General features: G+C 34.8%; 1 protein-coding gene across 1 annotated transcript; it reads right to left on the reverse strand.

The window, feature by feature from the left end:
• Positions 1-46: 46 nt before the first annotated feature.
• LOC100370361 (sialin-like) lies at positions 47-6,404 on the reverse strand. The gene is made up of 10 exons (XM_002734945.4): positions 6,217-6,404; positions 5,524-5,724; positions 4,871-5,104; positions 4,361-4,448; positions 3,856-3,942; positions 3,437-3,567; positions 3,097-3,246; positions 2,341-2,473; positions 1,085-1,329; positions 47-955 (listed from the first exon to the last, which is right to left on the reverse strand). The coding sequence occupies exons 1-10, from the start codon at positions 6,307-6,309 to the stop codon at positions 782-784; spliced, it is 1,536 nt and encodes a 511-aa protein (XP_002734991.1). The 5' UTR covers positions 6,310-6,404; the 3' UTR covers positions 47-781.
• Positions 6,405-15,557: the final 9,153 nt, after the last annotated feature.

Consider the following 15,557-nt stretch of genomic DNA (forward strand, 5'->3'; position numbering starts at 1 on the left):
AAAATCCATAATGGATGGTGCATATAGTCCACGATTAACAAGAAAATATCTAAACAAAATAGTTTTAATCAAAACTAAGGACAGAAACATAATAGTAAAGATAAATAAATAACAATACAAATTAACCAATAAAATGTCTAAAACAATATTAAATTTAAATTCAATCACATAACAAAACTTGTATTACGCTGACTTTTCTTTGATTACGTAATTTCCGTGCGATCAACTGTTATAACGTGTAACATTTGTAACCATCGAACAAACATTGCACTCAGAGCAAAGTAATTCCCATTAGCAAATTTCATTCTGAAGGTTTTATGGGCGAGAATGAACCTCACATTATAAGTTTTCAGCTCAAGATGGACAAATATTCTGACGGAAAAGGAAACTAACATCAGATAGGATCTCGCCTACTTTGATTACATGTGTCATATCAATTGTTCACCTTAATATTCAAGTAAAGCCGACAATTGTTATTGTATTCCCGTCCTTAAAACCAACGTTCCCATGTAACTCTATGCACATTATATTCAGTATGTTGTGTATAGAGATAGTAATATTCAATGCAAGACGTGATGTAGCGAAATAAATCATCGTACACCGCATTGTCATGGCAATTATCAGCACTATATATCTCTTGGTAAGTGTAGCAGTTCACATATTTAAATAAGTCGACTGTCTAGTGTTGGAAACTATTTGGGAAACTATTCAGATTTTTAGTATTTCCCTGACCCTCCATATTGTATATTTAGCAATAATAACTTTACACCACGTTGTAATTTCAACTACTATCCTCAGAACTGCTATCCAATTCAACTCTAACTCTGTCACCATATTTTCTAGGTTTTGCCCACTCTTGCTCTTCCGTCTTAATAGTTGCCAGGACAACTGTTCCACCGACGAAGTAGAAACCAGCAGCAATGAGGAATATAATCAACCACGAATCGGCTGTGGTCTGAAATATGGGAATATGTGATCGTATGTCTGTCATAGATACTTTTGATATTTACCCAAGCCGTTGATTCGTAAATGATTAAATTAAAGATAAATTAGAACATAACATAAAACAAGATGTGATACTTACACCTCTATTTTGTAATATAATTCCGTTTACGTAGGGTGCCACAAACCCTGGTATCGTAGCTGCGGTGTTAGTAATCCCGTACAAAACACCGGCAAACCTGGGTGCTATTTCTACATGGTTTACTTTAAAGCCTGGGTAGGATACTGAGGCAAACGAGTTTGCCAGGACAAGAAACGACACAGCCATGGCTCGATTACATCCGACGTAAGAGTTTGATACTAGAAAAAATGCAGGAAAATACATCCCTGAAACAAACAAAACTAGAATATGAGAAATAATTACAAACAAGCCGGTAGGCTGGTTGGCGATCCCCTCCGCTCACAAAACAAGCAACATGTTTTCGGCTGTTGCCATGGTAGGACATGAACGTAAACATCAGTTTATAACTAAAACGGGGCCCCGTATTCACTTTATTCCTAGCTGTTATAATTATTATTTTCGACCGTTTTGGATTCTTGTATTATTTGATTTAACGCAGCATTTACTATTCATTCAAATTTGCGTTGGGATTACGTTGATACATTGTAACAACGTCGGCGCCGATGATCACAGGTCAGTGCGCAACTTAGCTAAAATAAAAAGCATGATCATTTCAACAATGATAGTACAAGACCGGAAGGAGGTAACACATTTGGGGCGAAAGTATTAAAAAATCAGTTTTTTGGCTGTTGCCGTGGCAACAGTGGGCCAGGATTTTGTTTAGATTTTACCACCCAACTAGAGTGACAGTATGACCTACCTGCCAAGAATGAATAAAATCAGCCCAGTCATAAAAATCACAGAGAAGTTAAAAGCCGTTCCTGGTAAACCCAAAATTTTGTCGGTAATGAAAAGAGATATAAAAAAATAAAATTTTAACTTTGTACCCCACACTCAAGCTGAGTAGAATCTCAGATATGTTTAATCCTAAATTTGTAATTAAGAAATTAATACGCGAAGACACTGGAAATCAAACACGCACACACACACACGCACGCACACACATACACACACACACACACACACACACACACACACACGCACACACACACACAAGTGGTTTAAAGAGAAATCCCAGCGGAGCGGACGCCAACAAAATACGTAACGAGTAGAATGACAACACATTCTAGTCTACAGAAGGACAATCGTCCGACACGTTTAGGTATTTTGAAGGACTGCGAATGCCTACTATTATCCTTTATATAGTATTTTATCGGTTCACTGGCAAGTAGAAGTCTCCATTTTACAAATAATTAAGATGCATTGAGGTCACTCACCGAAAACTGTAAATAATCGTCTGACAGCTTTAGTTGTCATAATTTTCCTACTTCGTAATTCATCTGCTATATAAGCACCGACTACGGTGAAGACCCAAGACCCAGCGTACGGTAGTGCAGATATGACGCCATTCTAGAATGTGTAAAACAAATAAACACTTGACAAGTGATAAGCTGTGTTCCCCAATGGTATCTAAAGTGATGTGTAGTGTTTTGGATGAGGCGTCGTGATTGACTCTGTGTTGCACGTATCTATTACCATCGCAAAAAATACCAACTAATTGTTATTGTCAACAAGTATGCACACAGGTACCGCCGTATTAAGACATCTTCTGAGTAGTTTGAGTACTTAGATGTAGATTTGTTTTAATCACATAAAAGAGACATCGTGCATATATTTAATCAGAATCGGGTACATAACAATGTTTGCCTGCCTGCAAACAGCAAGGTATGTGTAGTGTTTTTTCCATGTATGGTTTACGCATGGTGAATACCTTGGTATTGTGTATTGCATAGGTGTGAACCATCCATTCCATCTGACAAACAAACAAACGTACTAAAATATAGTGTTCTCAATTATAGTAAACACTTCTTCTAATGTGTTTTAATAAAAAACAATAATCGATGTAAAACGTTCTGGTGTCTTAACATGTCATTTATACATGTTATATGTGTTCTGTTCCGTAGCTACTGAAGTGTGTCACGTGATACTGTACAAGCGTCTACAACCAAGAATTGACAAATAATGACACATACCGCACTCAGATCAAAGGCCAATACTTGGGAGTTGAATGATGGGAGTCCCGTCATCAGGGTGTACAAACCCCAGTTACTGAATGTATGACCAATAACCAACCCCCAGACAGGGATGGATGTAAATATCGCCTTCCATGGTATTCGAGTATCCTGAAACAACGAACGCCACACAGACTTGTTATCAACTATTCTGGCGTAACGTAAACTAATACATTTACATTGGCAGAGAAATACACTGTATTTCACGCCATCTAGTGGCGAAATACTTTATCCTCGTTATCGTTTTGTTTTTATCTGTGGTTTACGAGATTACTGCCAATATTCGATTACAATTGATTACCATGTCCACAGCGCTAGGACCAATGGAATTGATGATGTAATCTTTCTCCCGTTTTGTTATCCTGGGATGTTTTGATGGAGTATCGTGTATTATTAGAAACCAGCATACCGACCATATCAAACATAGGCCCCCTATAGAATAGATTGGAGATAATGTTACATCATTAGATTTACACTGTGCAGTGCGGTGATTAGCGTCCTAAACTAGTTTTCAATTGCGACTGGCATGGTTCAGACTGGAGCATGCGCAATCGTCACTACTTCTGATTATCTATTTAAAAACACTGATAAATGTATGTTTAATTCTCTCATATGCACTTTTTATGACATTATATTATTCAACAGTAATTATTTTTGCTGTGTAATTGTTCCGAAAATATCTGTTTAATGATTATAGTAAAGAGTATGTGAGTACGTTACCTGAGAGATAGAAAACAGACGGCCATCCATAAGCTGCCGATAACACTCCAGCAAGTGAGTTAATTGCCACAGTACCTATTGTAGTGCCTGATTAAACAAAATAAAATAAATAACTTGTGTTTATTTGTTGATAACCTATGTTTTCGCCATTTAGGTTAACGGGCAAAGAGCCGAATTTCTGACACAGAAACTCTGGTTCCTGATGCGTACTGCTGACCTGACAGTAATGAGTTAATTATCCAAAAGGTGACCAGGAACCAAAAGCAACAGGTGATTGGGCCAATAACGTATTGAATCGGCGTGACTTCATTTCTAAGTACACACTGTGTTCTGATTATATCCTAACCGTAACATATTATGCAAGTCTTGTATGTGATGTAGGTGTTTCACTGTGTTTCACTTACTAGTATATATACATGTAGTATACTATAGAATGCAACTACGCGCACACAGGTACACTCGTGTAACAACCACGAACATACTCACATATCTTACTGGCACTGACCTGACGTATCAAAAGAAAGAAGTTTACTTCTCTCCAGAGGGGGCGCCCATTTACCCCACATCCCGTGGTGAGTTGGATAGACAACAGCCTATATTAAAATATAAGACATGTCACGTGACAAAGTGGTTATTTGTAATAAAGATTAAAAATACAATTAATAAACAAACATTTTTATTTATTTATTTATTTATTTATTTATTTATTTATTTATTTATTTATTTATTTATTTATTTATTTATTTATTTATTTATTTATTTATTTATTTATTTATTTATTTATTTATTTATTTATTTATTTATTTATTTATTTATTTATTTATTTATGGCGGTTAGCTCTTAAGACCATTCCGCCTATCAATAAGCATGGGACTTTAATCTAAGGTCAAGGGATTGACTACCTTAGTGGACATTTTTCATTGTTTGGATTATTTATATTAATTAAATTTTAACCGAATTAAAAATAATATAATTTTAAAGAAACATGAGTATAATAATAAATTGATAAACTTACGTGAAAAAGTCCTATAAGGAATCGGCATAAAAATATAACCCAAAACCCTAAATATGCCGCTGGTGGTGTGAGTAATGTGACAATGGAAGCTAACCCCATACTACATGCCATTACAATTCTACCACCAATGCGTTTCTCCATCCAAGCACCAAACACCTGGGCGATAGCATAGCCATAATAGTATGCTCCAAGAAGTATTCCCTGCTGGTAGCTATCCCAGAAAAAATCGCCAGACTGAAATAAATGAAGAATTGTGGCTCAGCATATTGCCATGGTTACAGGACACAATGATTCACATACAACTTGTTTGTTCCGGAAATAGTTAACTCTCATAAAATATTACATAAAATTTACTATCTGTACCGATATGAATATACAAAATGGTATTTAGTTGGTCAGAACTTGATATGTTATTGAACGTACTCGTTGATATTTCTACTATAGCGAGGGAACCAAATACATAGCACATATTATACAGTATTTGATTACAGATACCACCCGTAGACACAACTAAGATTAACTAACTTGTGATGCACCACAACTAACAACTAACTGATCAACAGCAAACTATTAAGAAATCTGTTCAACTAATAACTAATATTAACTACCACCTAACGTGATTAACTACAAACTATTATCAACAACCGACTAACCTGATCAACTGCACTGGTCGGATCATCCTCACCAGGCCGGTAACACTCCGATTCGTTATATAGCTGCACTGGCTGACCAGTGGTGTTCACCATGGCAACGATGGCGACACTCAGGTTGTTTCTAACGCTGTATAAATTCATGAATCCCACGAAGAACATCAACGCCAGCACATGGCGTGCCAAGATGAAATTACAACGTACCTGATAAAAGACGTGATTGTGTTATGAATTGACAATTGACACAATTCCTCACAGACTTCGAACGTCACCACGCGAATATATCGGGTCATTTGAGATCATTCACTTTACCCCATTATTATATTTATTCTCAATTAATCTTTAATTATAAAAAAGAAAATAAGCTGTGATTTCTGATTGCAGCGATACTGAATGAAAAACTCGTCACCACGCTATTCTAAAGGACAATAACGTCCAGCCTCCGTTGAGGGCGCACATAGGAAGTCGAGTGGCTACGTGCACTCAAGTCATATATATATATATATAACATATAATGGCAACACCGGTATTAAATAATTCACACAATGGACAGAAGACAATCAGAACATTGATACTGTCAGACTGTACATCAACTATTAATGTAACACCTGGAGAAATAGTTCACCCGATAAGATATCACTATTATTAAGTACGATACACAATACATATTTACTTTTACATACATACAGTACATACTTTTTTATATTCCGAATAGTCATCTTCATCGTTGTCGTCATTCCACCTCTTCCCGAGAAGAGCTGTCTTCTCGTCAGCCTTTTTGTCGTACATACTGCCCAGTAAATCAGTACACGGCGATACTGCGTACAGTAAATCTACACACCATAATACTGCCGTTATCTGACTACCATGTTTATTTCTATGGCGTACAGTACGTCACTGCAAGGTCATAAAGCCGGTTATTTGCATACGACATGACCTATGGCCAAGGACGTGGAAATATACTAACATACTATACATTATGTTGATTAAATTCATATTACCAGTTTAAACGGATGTATTTAATACATCTAATGGGATGTATCTAAAATAAAACAATTACAAGTACTCGATAGAGGGCGTTCTGGCAGATAATTTGTTCTTTTGTTGCCGACTTGATCACTCGGCGGTTGACCCCGGATCGTATGGTTCTCCATCTGTCCCTACCTTAGGGTTATAAACTTGCTCATTCCGATAAAAACACACAACACGATAGTTCAGTCTAGTAGTAGTTACAATCTGAGCAATAATAATAATTATTATTATTATTATTATTATTATTATTATTATTATTATTATTATTATTATTATTATTATTATTATTATCATTATTATTATTAACAAATCTTTACTAAACGTATTTAATCATATTCTAATGAGTGGAGAATTCCCCGATAGCTGGAAATCTACTGTGTTGGTGTCATTACATAAATCTTGTGAAAAATCAGATCCAAATAACTACAGAGCAGTTGCTTTGTTTAGTTGGCCAAATTAATCACCAGCATATTAAATCAAAGGCTGACATCTTATTTGGAAAAAAATGATTTACTGACGCAAGTACAGTTTGGTTTCAGAAAACAGAGACCCACAACAGATGCTATATTTTTACTTAAAACAGCTATAGATAAAAATTGTACAGCAGTTAAGGAAAGAATTCTTATAAACCAAAACGCATGTACTCATGTTTTATAGATTTTAGAAAAGCTTTCGACAGCGTCTAGAGGAAAGCATTATTTCTAAAATTACAAAATTTAGGAATTAATGGTCACTTCTATGAAATCATTAAATCCATGTACAATAACATAAACTACAAGGTAAAGATCTCAAATGGTTTAACAGGGGGTTTTCAGTCCACATGTGGTGTGAAACAAGATTGTAATATCTCACCCACCCTTTTTAACATATTCATCAATGATCTTCAGGTCATTTTGGTAAAAGTGGTGATACACCAATCATGATTGGTGATAAACCCTTAAACTCTATTTTATATGCAGACCATCTTGTTTTGTTTTCACAGACTGCAGAGGGTTTACAAAATTGTCTGAATAAATTAGCAGACTATTGTAAAACCTGGAATCTTGATGTGAATGTTAAGAAAACCAAAGTGATGGTATTCAACACAAGTAACAGAGTACTGAAAAACCAAAATTTTATTATAGATGGTAAAAACATAACACCAGTCAAGGAGTTCTGTTATTTGTGTATGATATTCACTCCGAATGGAAAATTTAAAACAAACCATTGTATGCTAAAAAATAAAGCAATGAAGACATTATTTGCCATTAGACAAACTATAGTCATGATCATAAAATGATTTCAACTTCATTGTGTTTAAAATTATTTGATCAGTTGGTTACACCCATTCTAATGTATGGGTCAGAAATTTGGGCAGGTGAACTAACAGATGACACAAATAACCTAGAGCAAGTTTGTAATAATTATTATTGTTTTATTCTTGGTGTTAGTAAATTTACACCATCAGTTGATATAAGGGGTGAACTGGGTAGATTACCAGTAAGAATGAATGCAATGGTTTCAAAGGTTAAATACTGGTACAGAATAAATTTGCTTCCTGAAAATCACATATTAAAATGTGCATTAAGGAAATACAAAATAATTCTACCTGGATTACTCAAATAAAAACAATTTTTGGAGAAAAAAACTTGTCTAAAATAAAAGAAACTAACAAGATCAACAATATTAATCAACTAACCAATGTTGTAAAAACAAAGCTATCAAATGATTTTTTTCAATCATGGAGAAAACAATTAAATAAACAAGAGGGGAACAAACTTAGAACATATAGTATATTTAAACAAAAATTTGAATTAGAAAACTATCTAAATAAAATGAAGAACTTCAGCCAACGTAGAGTTTTAGCAAAGTTTAGGCTCAGTGACCACAACCTTGAAATTGAATTGGGAAGGAAGAGTAAACTAAAAACCCCAGAAAATGAAAGATCTTAGATTGCAATTTCTATGAAGTAGAGGGAAAACGTGTCTTGAAGTATTTTAAAATAAAAGTTAATGCCTTGTCCAGAATGGAAAGCTTTGTGAAAATAATGGGAAATACTATGGCTTTGTCATACAATTTTCTAAAAGATAAATATGTAACTGTGGTCTGGGAGAACCTTGCTGCTGTTCAATCAATTTTTCAGAGATTTTCTAATTTGTATTTTTTTTCTATGTTCAATTTCAGTGTATTTTAATTTTAGTGTTTTAGTGTGTCTTATTTTATTTGTCTTTTGTATTCGTGTTTTACCTTACTAAACCCACAGATGGTTAAGTTGTGTAATAAAGTTATTATTATTATTATTATACTTTATTTCAGACTCAAAGGTCCATAGAGAAATTACAACAGATATAACATTATTTATAAAGAAGGCGTCTATAATTGTGCCAAAAACTAGACCTTAGGAATAAATCACTATTTATACAAATATCAATTATACTATTGTCACTCTGAAACAATCGCTGTTTAAAATTGTACAAAGATTTTCTATGAATTGAAAATATTTCTCATGACACAATTAGCACTTGCACTGCTCGACCTCTCTAATTTAAAAATCAACCGAAGTGCATTGTTGTACGCTACATGCAGAACACGCATCTGCTTAACAGTATAATTGCTCCATACATTTAAGCAATAGTTACTATATAAAAATGAGCGAAAAAGAGTACATTTCACATGTTCCGAACACTTCCCAAAGTTCCTCAAAAGAGGATTTGCCGTTGCATGAAATGACCTGAGTTGTCTACGCATGTCTCTAGCATCATCTCCAGAGGCTGACACCATGTATCCAAAGTACTTTATATCATTAACAAATTGTAATGGTTTGTTATACAAATATACAGAGGGAACTCTGGCTTGTTTCCAATATGTTGGGAAAAAAGCCATACATTTTGTTGTTATTGGATGAAATATAATATCATGGCGCATACCATACTTATTTAAATCAATTTACTAAGTGCCTTCACCGACGGAGACATTAACATCAAGTCATCGGCGTAAAGTAAATGATTTATAGGCACACCTGCTAAATGGCATCCCATTTTTGCCAAACGAAGCTTATCACTGAGCTCGTATACATACAACGCAAATAATTTTGGTGACAGTATACTTCCCTGGCGGACACCGTTAGTCACATTAAAGCTACTTGTAACCACTGTACAACCGTACACAGAAAAGCTGGCTGCTATACCAAACCATAATAATAATAATAATAATAATAATAATAATAATAATAATAATAATAATAATAATAATAATAATAATAATAATAATAAACGGCGAACTCAGGAAGTCAATTTGCGAATTCTATTCAAGAATATAATTATTAATGGCGGACAGCTGCACAGATAGTTACACTTCAAGTTGGGTAGGCTCGTAAAATAATTCAGAATATGTTATACAATATCATGTATAATGTTATATCATTATTGTTTAAAATATTAATTAATAACTTTCTATTGTTTTCCTGTCTTGAGAAATGTTATGTTCTCTTAACAGACTGTCTCTTTGGCGCATAACTGGCATAACAACAAGAAAAAAGATATCTCACGTTTGGTTGCTGCAAATATTAAGTTAAATCAACGTTTTACTCCCCCCCCCCCGCCAAAACAAATCTCAAAGTTTGAAACAGCGAACATTTCTACCAGCGACCAATAAACAGTATTCAGTAATACGCGGAACGTGGCATTACAAATCACACTGAATTTGAGCAAACTGTGGGCCACACATTCCCAGATCACGTTAGTAAATATATTATTCACGTTCATTCTGAATAGGTTATAATGACAATATTGAGTATTCATTTCTCAAATTGACCGCCACTATTTTACAATACGATATCGTGCCAGTAATTTGGTTACTCCTGGGATATGTTTATTATTTATTTATTTATTTTTATTCATTATTTTTTTGTTTAGTTTTTGTGTTTAGAAGACGTGACGGAAAATCACGTTACATATTTATAAATTCTAAAAAACACTTTGCAGCCAGTGCTGGTATCGTGCTGTTTCATTTTGCTTAAAGTAAATAAAAGTGATAGAATAGGAAACCATTATTGATCCCCGCTCTCTCACCCAGATATGGGAGGGCGCAATTCAAGAATAATTTTTGGATCATTTATACCTATAAATACCGTATTACCCCGGGCACGCGCCCCTCCCTGGGCAAGCGCCCACCCCCCTGTTTTCACAAAAGTTACATGTTGGGGACATCCTCGGTTAAACGCCCAGGGTGATTTTTAGCCAAGAATTAGGTCAACAATAAAGTTGTATTTGTCAAAAACGTTTTGTTTGTGTTTTTACGTAAAAACTCATTGGAAGAGCATCGCCAGGCGATGGACGCGGGGCTCTTTGGCAACGACCAAAAACGTATCCGTGTCCAGCCATTGGTTGACCACGTAGAGGTCAAAATACGCGTTCTATTTTTACGCGTTAAGTTTGGCTCTTCCGTTTCACCCCCTCCGGAATGTTCTACTTTCGCAGCCTAATCGCAGGTTTTTCGAAAATCGTCGAAAAAACAGAAGAATTAGTGGAAATGTTTCTATTTGGGGCGGATTATTGATAGAGGATAATGTCTTTATTACAAAAATGCTGAAAAACCGTGAGTTTTTGCCTTAGTTATTTTTTTATCGGCGAAAAACTGCGAACTCGGCAAATTTGGTTGCACAACTTCCCTCTATCATATACACCCAGCGACACCGATGCCAGCTGACTGTGAACGGGAGCTAGCACTTTTGAGACATTGCTACTTTCTTTCCATCCCTCATCACAGCTATGGCATTACGGTCATGTGGATTATTTTTCTGTCGTTGAAGAAAAACACATTTTGCCGACCTCAAGTCCATTACGATAACCATAAAGAGGCATGCCGACTGTGAGAACTTGTTGCATCATAATTTTGTCTTGTGTGTGGGTGCGTGAATAAATCATGTTAATGAGGTCGACCAGAGTTTATTTTCAGTCTGTTTTTTATGTATCGCCTTTTGGATATGTTTATGTATTCACAATAGTTTGTAAACATTTCACATCAGTAATAACAGTTTGTTTTGTTTCATAACCCTGTCTGCTATTCTTCAGTAATTACGATGCGATGTATCAATACGTGCGTGAACAAAATTATGCTAATGAGGTCATCGCCTTCTTGGATTACAAGCGGTAGTTTTTCCCCGGCCGTTTCGACTTGCACTGATCACGGTTACTAAAAATGTAACCGTGCATTGATTACAATATTTACCATAGTTTGTAGTCAATTTCAGTGAGTAATACAACTTCATTCGCTGACATAAAACAAGTTTTATTCTTGAAATTCGACCATGTGTCTTAGTGTTCCCACAGATCTTGACCGAGTGCTCACGTTTATTGAAACCTCGCATAAATCAAGAAATAAGTACGTGTACAAAGTGTACGAAAGCATTCCTTTATTTGACCTTATCATACGATCACAAAAACAACTTTTTTAAAATCTTTTTTGGGGTGGTCCTCGGGTAAGCGCCCACCTCCAATTTTTCCCGATTTTGTACGTTCAGGCCCCTGGGCGCGTGCCCGGGGTAATACGGTATAATATAAACATAGAATCTAGATATTATAACAACCTATATATCATCTGAAAGCTTAGATATAGGCGAATACAGTAGTGCATATGCAGTAGCAATATTTTCCTAAGGAATTACCTGTCGGCTGATTTCGCTATTTTGACTATTCAGACTTAAAAGAAACACAGTTCAGTCACGTAAATGACCTGTGAATTGCACACATAGTTGAAAGCTAGTGGACCGTAAATATTTTTTATGTGCCTTTCTTTTCTACCTACAAGCAAATAACTACAGATACTCTGTTGTTGGTATCACATCTGTCGTTATTTGTTTGAAATATGCCTTATTTTGACCATAAAATCATTTGTCATTTACATTTAAGCATGTGTGCTTCTAATAAAACAAATACTATATATGGTCATCCAATACATTAGTCATATCTCTTGTTTGATACCTTCAATATAGTACTGCTGCATGTCACAATCTGCAGCAATGATTAAAATATTACAGATAAGCATGTTAATTAGGTCACATTGCCATATATAGTCATATTATAAGTTAGCCACATCTCTCATCCAATGCTTTCATTATAGCACGGCCTTGCCCACTTCAGCCCCATTTTACAGTACTTGAGATATTACAGTTATGCATAATAATGAGCTTATACCACTATATGTGGGCATGTGACAAGTTTCTCTTGTCTAATACTGGTTGCATATGCCTATATGCAATAGTTCTTTTTACATGAAAAATATGCATATTAATAGATAACATGACCAAATATGGTTAAATTATGCGTTAGCCAACTCAATTTGACGACCCCCTTTGCTTTAAAATTTATGGAAGGTAGTGTAGATCAGTAGAAAATTGTTATGCAAATTAGTTAATTGTCACACGCAACGTAATATTACCGTAATTGGTATAGTACAGGTGTGATGGTTCAAATACCAAAATGGCAACAGTAACAAAAAGACTTCCCTGGCGGCGATGATAAAATACGAACACGGAGCCAACAGATGAGGTTTCAACTGGTACTGGTATTATTATACTCTGCAAACATCAAGTACAATAACGCGGTAAAACTCCACTACTCCAATAACTAGATACTTAAACTCCAATACAATTCAACGAGATCTCCGATCTGATCTCAGTGCTGAACAACTCCCCTATATATACCCACACTGTCTATAAATAGACCATTACATCAGCATACATAATGAGTCTGGAACTTACTACAAATTTCTAGAATGTTCCATTACCTTCTATTTCCTTCTACAGTGTCCTATTACCTATTCAACCAACTTCTAAAAATTCCACCCAGACACAGTACGGTTCTAGAACATTCTCAGTCACACGGAAGTAGTAAACAAGTCGTATGCGACATGAATTAATATCACAGATTTCAACCAAATCTGATCAGTGCTTTGTCCCAGGGCACAGCTGTACTAAGTTTTATTGAAATCAAATCATTTTTGAGATATATCTGTGCAACAAGCATACTCACACAAAAGACAGACAGACAGACAAATGCGCAAGATTCCCATTGGGCGTTGTGCACATGGGTTAAATTAAATATTTTTCTGATTGAATAATAATGAACTAACTAATCAATATTAAATTATACTTATACTATGAATACAAAACACTGGTGAATAAATTGGAGTTCTAACACTGATTTTGTGTTTTAAAAACATTATTTATACTGTCCAGTGTTTTGTCGTTCACTGTAGAAAATGGTCTGAATATGATTTTAATAGGTCAGATGCAGTTATAGGTGACAACAATGGTGGCAAGAATAAACATAGTTGAACTCTGGTGACCTTGCCCTTTGTTATATAATATAATTCCCTTTAACATATTTTGTTTCAATATAAATATGCATTGTCATAATTAATTTTGAATACAAACAACTTTTGGGGTTGAACCAACAGTGGGGAATCAGTCTACCAAATGTCCTTAAAAGATGTAAATATGTTACAAAAACATTGGTGCCTTATTTAATTATTTTAAGGGACATAATTTCCAGCTTTATTCAAAGTAATTCAGATATTTTAGTATAAAAACAAATGCCTCATCGCAACACAAAAAAAGTGCTGCATTTAGACGTGAATAAATTCATAAAACATGCAAGATAACAGAAAATCTTAGCTGGCTTTTATCCAAGTATTTTGTACAGGTGTCTGTCAAAAATTAATGATTCACTGAGACAAATATGAACTGCCTCATTGTGTGACTACTGTATTATATGAAAAGTAAAAAAAAAAAAACACCCTTTATGAATAGCTATCATGTTGCAAGCTCTGCTTTGTATGCAAATCAACTTAAATAGTTACATGTAGTTGGTGTCCAGTGGAGGGAGAAGTCAACAGTACTGTTGTCTCCTGAAAATCTACATCTTCAAACACTGCAATCTTTGAAGTGAGTTTTTAAACCAGTATTATAAAAACTCTATCATTCTGTTCTAATAGCTGAAACATATTCCTGTGAGTTTTCATTTGTCGAATGAACTGTTTGTCAAATACAGAATACATATATTATAGAACAATTTTCTTTTTAAAATGTGGATGAAATGTTTTGCTTTTTATGTATTTTTTATGTATTGTTTTTGATTTGATAACTTTGAACTAAACAGATTTTCTATTAGCTTCAGATCTTGATCAAAGTTTGGCACCCAGTTCATAGGAGTGCTTATATTGATTTTCTGACATCTTGTTTTCTATAAAGATTTTATTGGTAGGTTTGCAAATGTGTATCAGACTGTGCAATCTCTCCATGAGTTGGTTTTGAAACCCAGTATGGGATTCTGAGATACATTACCAAGGATATTATTACAAGATAAATCATTTGCTTCATTGAACACAAACAACAATGCATATTTCCACTGAGATCAGTGACCTTTGATGTGTATCACCAGTGATCAGTCAAGTAGAAACAGTCAAAATATTTTATCAGATTTTCTCAATTTTTGCATGATATTTTCATACAGGACATCTGTTGTTCAAACTCGGGGAAGACTTTATACTGATGAATAAGGTGACCAAGTTTGATGAAGTTTGGAATAGAATTAGTAAAGTTATTATGCACACAATAACAATTATAACAACAACGACGACAACGACAACGACAACAACAACGCAGGACAAAATTTTTCCCTTAATATCTTTCCCTTCCATCTTTGATGGTACGGGCAAGGTAACAAAACAACTCGAGATTGTAAAATTTTACTGGCCAACAAATCTGCCCGACACTGGCAGGACATACTGACCATGAACAAAGTAAGATCCATTCCAGATTTTTAAAAACATACTTCAAGGCTGAAGTTGATTTGCATACAAAGCAGAGCTTGCAACATGAGTTACCCTGAGAGGGCGCTTTTTACTTTTCAAATAATATTGTCATGGTACAATGAATATAATGAGACAGATCATATTTGTCTCAGTAAATCATTAGTTTTTAACAGAGATACCTGTACAAAATCCAACTAAAATTTTCTGTTATC

Source organism: Saccoglossus kowalevskii, chromosome 4, assembly GCF_978046115.1.
Source record: "Saccoglossus kowalevskii chromosome 4, keSacKowa6.1, whole genome shotgun sequence".
NCBI lineage: Eukaryota > Metazoa > Hemichordata > Enteropneusta > Harrimaniidae > Saccoglossus > Saccoglossus kowalevskii.

Bases quoted from the DNA above. Each gene is read 5' to 3' on its own strand.
- LOC100370361 (XM_002734945.4), bottom strand. From the start codon at position 6,309: ATGTACGACAAAAAGGCTGACGAGAAGACAGCTCTTCTCGGGAAGAGG. The intron at 4,449-4,870 runs GTAAGTTTATCA...ATTTTAATATAG, and splicing joins TCCTTATAGGACTTTTTCAC to GCTGTTGTCTATCCAACTCA. The intron at 1,330-2,340 runs GTGAGTGACCTC...TGTTTGTTTCAG, and splicing joins ACGATTATTTACAGTTTTCG to GGATGTATTTTCCTGCATTT.